General features: G+C 40.9%; 1 protein-coding gene across 2 annotated transcripts; it reads right to left on the reverse strand.

Moving 5' to 3' along the window:
• Position 1: 1 nt before the first annotated feature.
• On the reverse strand, positions 2-8,346 carry LOC139918026 (testicular acid phosphatase homolog). 2 transcript variants are annotated; one of them, XM_071907281.2, is made up of 12 exons: positions 8,175-8,346; positions 7,625-7,754; positions 6,105-6,200; positions 5,274-5,360; positions 4,074-4,229; positions 3,444-3,542; positions 2,398-2,493; positions 1,748-1,880; positions 1,372-1,454; positions 1,056-1,162; positions 593-774; positions 2-401 (listed from the first exon to the last, which is right to left on the reverse strand). In XM_071907281.2, the coding sequence occupies exons 2-12, from the start codon at positions 7,712-7,714 to the stop codon at positions 292-294; spliced, it is 1,239 nt and encodes a 412-aa protein (XP_071763382.2). In that variant the 5' UTR covers positions 7,715-7,754; positions 8,175-8,346; the 3' UTR covers positions 2-291. The 2 variants fall into 2 exon arrangements, with proteins under 2 accessions (XP_071763382.2, XP_071763381.2); XM_071907280.2 differs by having other exon boundaries at positions 7,625-7,757; positions 8,175-8,345.
• Between the last annotated feature and the right edge of the window lie 330 nt (positions 8,347-8,676).

Below are 8,676 nucleotides of genomic sequence, written 5' to 3' on the forward strand. Positions count from 1 at the left end.
CTGCTGTAAATCATTCTTTATTTCTTCTGAAATCTGATATCTTCCTTGTTAAAAAAACATCTATATTATACATTACACTACTGAAATACTCATATGTATATGTATGTTTTAGTCATAAATACATAATTCATAGGAAATTTAGAAAAAGTAAGAGCTTGCAAAAACCCCACACACCCAATTAAGATCTAAAATAATAAAAACATGTTCATGCTACATTATTAGTGCTATCCCCACAGCTGAGAGGCACCATTGCTTATCATTGGCACTTGTGCTGACAGTCCTCTCTCTGCACTACACCTCTCTGGAGTAGTGTGCTTTCCTCCTGTGGAATGCCACTCCTATGCTAACCAACAGCGCCACTGACAGGAGACCAACAGCCACTGCAAGAGCTGTGATGATGCCTGTGGGAGAGAACAACATAAGAATGAGGGTGAGATTCACTATATTCAGTAGGTAGAGACACACGGTATACAGGTGTAAACACATTGCAGAAAAGCCTTAACAATGGCAAATAATGCCTTGAAATAAAAGCAAATGAAAGGCAAAGCAAGTATGATAATATGTCACATTTTCAGAGCGACAACTCCCCTACCTGTGCTCGCCCATCTGGGTCTGAGCCCGCACTCGGCCTCCCAGTCCTCCGCCACCACCTCCCGCACCAGCTCAGTGAACAAGGACAAAGGGCAGGGGTTCAGCCCATTGCATCCTGGCACAGGGTTCGGGAACGGGTCGCGCCAGGAGTCGTTGCGGTAATACAGCTCAAGAGAATAGGATCTGGGGAATTATTAGGATGAGCACAATGAGATGACACACATTTCTGCAAAGTGTTATGTAAGTGGCTTTGTATCATGCGCTTAATTGGCCATTGCATTCCTGGATCGCTGCCAGGTTTTCATTTAATTGAAAAGGAAAACAGAAATGAATTTGAATGGTGTGGAGTGGCAAAACAATGGAATGAAATTAATCTAAATGAGGTGCATTTGGGCCATCTGACCTACATAGTTAAATATGCGAAGAGAAAAATGCATGCAGTAATGTTAGAAGCACTGCATTACCCATCATACTCCTGGTAGAACTCAAAGAGTTGACAGGCAGCATAAGGAGGAAGAAGGCCGTTGTACACATCCAGAGCAGCCTGGAGGGTGATGAGTGTGGAGTCGTGCTGGAATGAGAAACAAACATGTCATATCAAATGGATTAGACGTTGTATACTGAGTATTCACGTTGTATCAAAAGGATGTGTGTGTGTACATGTGTATCTGGATGTATAATGTACGAGTGAGGAGATATGTGAGACAGACGTTTGCATAAAATATGTGTGAGTTGTGCGTTTCTGTGTGTGTTTTGTATGAGCCCAAACACTAAACTTACAGCTGAGTACATGATGAATTTGAGCGTGCTCCCTTGCTCTACAGCCTTGGAGAAATTCCTCAGGATGGCATTCAGTAGGACCCCTGGTAAATGAACAGTGTGTCAACAGTACAAATGAAATTTATCCAGGCACCAACAGAAACAATCCCCTTGACCTTATTCAACATCTTGTCTTAGCGCTGTAATCATCCTTGTCCCATTAGCTAATATGTGCTAATATGCTTTTGGGAAACCTGACCCAGCACATTACATCATCTGAGGCGTAAACAAAGCCTCAGCCAACAGTCACAACATTACATATATCTAGCCATTATACTCTAATAATCCTCTTTCAGAACAGTGCTTTTAATTAATTGCCCCTTATTTGAATTCTCACCCCCCGAGAGCCTGGCCTTCTCTTTGCGCTTATGACTGAGGATACTGTACATGACCTCAAAAGATGCTATTTTCCTCAGGGTGTCGAGAACTTCTTGGGTGGCCCAGCGTGGGAGGGTCAGGTTGTGGATCCTCTACACGAGAAAATAGCATTCATTACCCTGCAACACTCTTATAGCCACATTACACAACACATGAGTCACAACAAAGGGGTCTAAATGGCTGTATTTCATCGTTTCTGTTATCCCGGCTATTTTTAGCGCTTGTCTGAAAATAACAGATGCTCATTTCGCAAGTGTGAATGAGCGTATTCAACCTGGCCCAGAATCCACCTATCTCGTAATGGTTTAATTATCATTTCAATATGCTGTGCTATTCATGTCATATGTATGAAGATGATTTCCCCGCGCCCCAACCCCCCATCTCTCTGCAGATGTGTTGAAGACAGCAGATCTGTCTCTCGCTCTCTCTCTCTCTCTCTCTCTCTCTCTCTCTCGCTCTTTCACTCTCTCTGCCATGATGCAGCTGGTATCCGTATCTGTTATTGAAGCATTTATAACCACATAATAGTACACAAGTCGCATTACTCCATAGTCTTAATGTGTCTGTGTGTGTATGTATGTGCAGTTGTTGTGATAAAACACTGGATACCTGACAGGTTAGAGTGTCGTAGACCCTCCATATTTTTCTGCCAACCAGTCTGGACATGGGGTAGCCAGTGTGGTTGGAAAGTTCTTCCACAAAATACTGCAAGGTGAAGAAATGAGTGAGAACATTACATTCTGCTCTCCACTCTGACTGATAATGTTCCAGGCAAGACATCACTTTAATTAGCTTTGTTCCAGATAATGTGAAACTTAGCTAAACTTGTGCTGTTTCTGCAGGTGCACTAATAAAATGTCACTCCTTTGATCTCATTCATTGTAATTCAAAACGGCACACAGTAGCTTATTAATGTTATGGATTATTATTGTCTGTTGATGCAATGATTGTTTTTCAGAGCTATAACCTTTGGTCAGGCAAGATAGAAAAAAAATGGCACCATTTTGGTTCCTGAGTTTCACTTGCAGGTTGTGTGCCTCCAGCAGAGGGTGGTAAAATTCAATGCAGGAGGCCCTCAGTCGACGTCAGACACCTCCTTAATAGGCAGCACGAAGGGACTCAGTTTAATTAAAACCTTTTCATTGTAATTCTCGATCTAATTCAATCCAACCGTTAATTAGCGTCTCTGAGAATGTGAGAAATTGCACCGTGCAGCTTTTTGGAGGCACTGGAGTCACCGTGCCTGAGAAAATCACTTGAGAGGACATGATGTCTCCAGCATAACTAACAGGTCCGTTGGAGGTGCTGATAACTTTGGCGCTGATAACTGTGAAGTATATGAATTCACTGTTTTACAGAGATTTACATCTTTCAATCTTAGTTACAGTAATGTCACAAATCAACGTGTGAAGAGGTAGAAAAGAGGCAGCCGAGAAAAGAAAAAGAGGTAGTGTTCTCAGCAATACAGTGTGATACAGCAGAGTTACAAACACGTTTTCAGTGGATGGCAGACCCATGACACATGGAAAAGTCATGTTATGAGTTTCAACACAAGCTGAGCTGTGGGTAGAAAGTTCCTGTTGTTGGACAGATGCTGAGAATGAGTTACAGTACAGTACATTGAGGTTTTTGTCCGCTTTCGTGGTTTGTCTTACCTGGTGAGCCCTTAGGAACCTCTGGTAGGGCCCACTCTCAAAGGTCTGAGTCATCAGCTCTCTGAACTTTGGGCAGTCTTTACCCGGAGATTTCAGCAGCTTAAGAAATCCAAAACAACAGCACAACATCACTAAAAATAATATTGTCCTGCGCAGTTATATTCATCTCACACTTCAGAACAGTAGACACACTGCAAAAACATCCATCTTAAGGAGTCGCTTAGTCTCATATTCAGCCTTCGAATCTTATTTTTCTTAAACCAAGAGAAAGATTCTGCCAATGAGGTGAGATAACTCCACTTGTTTCCAATGCAGTTTCACTTGTTTTAGGAATTTTCTAGAAATTAGTATCAAGAAATGTACTTGTTTCTATAAAATTCTTGAAACAAGTTGATTTGCATTGGAAGCAAGTGAAAGTATCAAACCCCATTGGGAGATTTTTTCCACGTGCTTTAAGAAAATTACAATTCCCTTCTGTCTCTCACTCTCATGCCAGCTTCACAGCCTGGCATGAGAACCATATAGAGCTACAGAAGGGAACTCAGATTACTCCTACTTGGACAAGTTTCTGTCCAGCTGTGTAAATGGTTGCTGTGTAAAGGGAAATGTTTATGTGGCACAGCGGCCCACCTTGTCCTGGGCCCTAGGGATGGTGTGCACTGGAATGGGCCGCCACGGTAACTGGGGCATGATGGGAGGTGGGCGTCTGTTTGGGGGGAACATCCCAGCCAGGCAGGCCTGAGCGCTCATCAGAGTCCGGTCGTAGTCGGTGCTCCGTACGTATAACTATTGGGAACAAGGAGGGAACAAAGTATTAGAATGGATGAATAGCTGCAATTGGAGCTAGTAGTTGGCTTAGTGTGCTTTTCAGAATAAACAGGCAAACCAAATGCAGGCAGCAAAGCAATAATGTATCATGAGTGAGTTTTATTAAATGAAGGTATTCCCTTAACATGAAGAGGAGGGGAGTCAGAAGAAATCCAAATGGATGAGAGAGGGGGAAAATAGAGATCCATCTTGCTGTGATCTCTTCTGACATCAGCCTTCGCTCGTCTATATCTCTCTGTCACCCTGTGTCAGGTTTTCGCACACAGTAAATCACGCTGATAAGGTTGGATGTTCCTGTGATGCCAAAAACGCTTCTTTTTTTCTTTTGTTAAATTAAAGCAGACATGACAGCGCGGGGAAAGGTACAGTACAAGTTGACTGAGACTTGGGCGACAAATCGTCGACGACAGGTACTGAGGAGACTTGTTATTTTCGTGGTAATTGCATGTTATTTAAGAGAGGGAAGGAGGGAGAGAGGGAGAGAAGAGGGCTGAACACAGGGATGGGGAGAGGGAGGGGGAGGGAGGGAGGCTGGAGTGGGGGAAGAAAAAAAAGGAAGACAGTGAGTGGAGATGAGCAGACAGAGACAGGAAAAGAAACGTAAATTGTATCTTCATAATGGCAGTATGCTGAGCGTGCAGCCCGAGGGCACACCGAGCCAACATGCATGAAGCCGACTCTACTGTACATGGAGCCCGGGGGCGAGATTAGCCCACATGTTACGGCATATCGCAAGGCCACGGCGGTGATATCACCAATATGAGTCATGCTCATTAATGTACAGCCATTACTGACAGTCGCTGGCCACACATGAACAAGACTTCATTTCACATGTTGGAGCGAGAGCACAGGATTAGGCGACACTGAATGGATGCAAGTAGGCACACAAGGAACCACGGCTACTCAAGGCCATGAACGAAAATGAAGAAAACAAAAATTCACACACACACACACACACACACACACACACACCTACCAATGTGCCCACACAAACACACCTACCTCTTTGTTGTTGTAGTCCTCGCTGAGAAAGCGTCCATAGCGCCTCCTCAGAAACCTGCCCAGCTCAAACTGTTGCTTCATCCCCAGCTGAGAGGAAAGTAGGATTTAAACCATGTTCGTTTTTGTAAAATCTGGGCCTTTGTACATCTAAGAGACCTCTAGCTGAAGAGAGATTTCCTCAATTTGTTAAATTCAAAGGCAGATTTGACCTATTTACATAAAACAACAAAATTCTCTTCTTCTACAGGCCTCCCAGAGCCAAAAAAAAGAGAATAATTCTCACCACTGTAAACAGACTAATTGCCTGAGTGAAGAACAATGTTACAGTAGGAAGGCAACTCTAACAAAACTTGCAGGAGAAGGCGTTTAATTAAAACTCTCTACAAGAAGATCTCTTAGGCCTTTTCACAAGTTAATCATTAGTGTATTAGACATTGTTTCATTATGTAACTTCCATCATAACTACAATATAATTGATTTGATACATCTAAAGCTATTCGGGCACATATAGGGATAGAGTTCAAAAGGAGCTCAGGCTCTTGCCTTCATTGTACTGATAATCACAAAGTGCCCTCTAATGTGTTCATTAGTGTATTTTGAGATTAAGATTTTTATTTTGTATCTTACAGGCTAACCATTTAAAAATATATGACACCTAAAAAGCCTCACTATTTTTTGTTTGCCAAACATAATCATAACATCATAACTAATAATATTACACATATTATCCTATTTCCTATCCTGACACACACACACGCAAAGACACACACACACATACACAGAAACATCACCATCATCTACATGAAGTGTCCTTCCAGTAGGAGGCACTACCTCAGTCAGCTGTCCGAAGCCCTGAGCCCACACCTCCTCCCCATGAGGATCTCTGGGATACGACTCAATGGGCGATCGATCGCCGTGTCGGAACACCTTAAAAGTCATAACAGATTACGTCACATGGATTCAGATTACATGGCGCCGCATCAGCTATTACACTGTGTACTTAAAGGAGAAATCCACCCTGAAATAGAACTTGGACAGTCCAGTCTTGATATGAGACACAACAGAGTCATTTTGATGATGTCATCAAGAGACAAATCCTGGAGCTGCTCCATTATCATTAAGATACCGACTTTTTGAACACTGACATTACACAAGCTGATTATACAGCGATGTGGACACATTTTCTGGTTCACTTCTTCTACAATAACATTAAGCTCATTTGGGTGTAAAAGCTCCAACAAAGGCAGCCTGCAAAGTCAAGTCGACAAAGTCAGTCTCCAATTCACTGTCAGTGGAGCAGCTCCAGTTTTTCTATTTTAATGACATTAAACGGGAGGTGACCTTGCTTCTGGAGATAATTGTTCATATTTATAAATATAAATTATTGCGTTATTTTATTTCACCTTCATTTAACCAGGAAGGATATGAAGAACAAAGTCTTGTTTACAATGAAAGAAAAAAGGGACTGGGATTAAACTAAACTAAACTAAACTCAACTCAACTCAACTCAACTCAACTCAACTCAACTCAACTCAACTCAACTCAACTAAACTCAGCTCAGCTCAGCTCAAGTAATAAAATAAAAATAAATGTAATTTAATTAAAAAAAAAATTAAATTAAAAATAAATCAATTAAAAAACAAATGAATTAATAAAAAAAAAATTAAAGAATAAATTAATTAATAACAAAATGAAATGAGGATAGATGGGCTGATGATGCAATTAATAATATCAGTTCACAAGGTATCAGTGAAAGTAATTAACAGAAAAGAGATAATATTTTTTAACAGATAAGGTAACAGACATAATAACAGTCAGTAACAATGTGACAAACACAGTAAGGTAACATACATAAGGTAACTAACAGATAACAAAAAAATGTCATGTTATAAGAAAAACATAAGTGAATCCAATTTTAAGTTGGGTTTTCATTTCAACTCTTCAATGCTCTTTCTCATTCTTTTGTTGCACTACAGTGTGAAAGGGAGATATGCAAAGCGGTTTATAAAAGAAGCTGTAGTGTCTGGGAGAGATATGCTTGACACTGTTCAAGTTTAGGCTCAAAGTAATCCTTTGTCAAATAATGCGTAAATATAATAATGCTCTCTGAGCAAATAATACAGTGTAATCATTTAAGAGGAGCAAAGCAACAACATAGTCTCATGATGGGAAGTGGCTTCCAGATGAAACTGAAGTAATGGTATTCATTCCCCCCAAAAAAAACATCGTCAGCAGTAATATTATACCATCATGTGAATGCCTTCTGTCCCTGATATAGAGCTTAAGATTAAAATGCAATACGATGCCCAAATGTCATTATTGATTTCTATGGACAGAGAAAAAAGACTTACAGCTACGACAAACTTCAGCACACGGCATTCAGTCAAGGAGAAGCAGCAGAGAAGGAACAGACACCCAAAACTTTTCTGGGACTTCCACATGTTTTCAGGTGTCGATCTCCACCTCCTTCACAGAGTCCTCCTGCTGATATGATGGAAATAATGTCAACAAACAAGAAAACTGGACCACATGCGGTTAGAGAGAATTAGGAAGAGATATGAGTAAATTATGTATATACTTATAAATCTGAACCTTCATTCGGGCCTGTATTTTTCATCATAAGATATTGATAGCAAGATGTAGCGCACAATTGATCTTTTAGATCACATAATTCTAACTTATAAATAGATAATTAATCCTAATGAAATATGTATACTAGGTCATCAGTCCATTTCCAATGTACTGTAATATTCTCTCCAGAATTTATATCATCTTAAATATTTGGTAAGGATTTATGAATTCTTAACATGTACAGTGTAATGTAATATAACATAATGTAATGTAACTGAAATGTCAAAAAATGGAACATTGCAGATCATGGAAGTGAGCATGTTCACTTACCTCAGCATACTTGGTCACACATTTTGCCGTTTGAGTCAAATGAATGAGAGAGAGGAGCACTCTGCTGTGAATCCCATATCTTCAGCCATTCCCAGATGTGATTTGACATTAAGTGCATGTTCCTCTAAAGGAGACTCTGCTTTTATAGCCCTCCTACCTGACCTCCTCTCCCTCTCCCTCTCTCTCTCTCTCCCTGGGGATTTCTGGTCCCAATCTACTTCATCGTCCACCAGAGTCAAAATCACTGTCTCTGCCAATTCCCCTCTGTCTGGTGATATGACAGCCCACCCTGGCAGATATATTTGAGTCAGCTTTTGATCTTAAGGATGCATGTTGAGCCCCTCAAAGTGGATAACTCCGCTTTAGAGCTACATACACACATGCTAAAGCACACTTTAAGTTATATGGTGATATTGACAAACAAATGGGTTAAGTGTAGACGCACCCACCTGGCAGTTCTCAAATTGTGCTCCTGTGTGCATAAACACACACACACACACAC

The sequence above is a fragment of the Centroberyx gerrardi genome, chromosome 20 (assembly GCF_048128805.1).
Source record: "Centroberyx gerrardi isolate f3 chromosome 20, fCenGer3.hap1.cur.20231027, whole genome shotgun sequence".
Taxonomy (NCBI): domain Eukaryota; kingdom Metazoa; phylum Chordata; class Actinopteri; order Beryciformes; family Berycidae; genus Centroberyx; species Centroberyx gerrardi.

Excerpts from the sequence above, each read along its gene's own strand:
- LOC139918026 (XM_071907281.2), bottom strand. The coding sequence starts at position 7,714 with ATGTGGAAGTCCCAGAAAAGTTTTGGGTGTCTGTTCCTTCTCTGCTGC. Across the intron at positions 6,201-7,624 it reads TGCTGAAGTTTGTCGTAGCT|GTGTTCCGACACGGCGATCG; the intron begins GTAAGTCTTTTT and ends ATGACTTTTAAG. Across the intron at positions 1,455-1,747 it reads GAAGGCCAGGCTCTCGGGGG|GGGTCCTACTGAATGCCATC; the intron begins GTGAGAATTCAA and ends TTCATTTACCAG.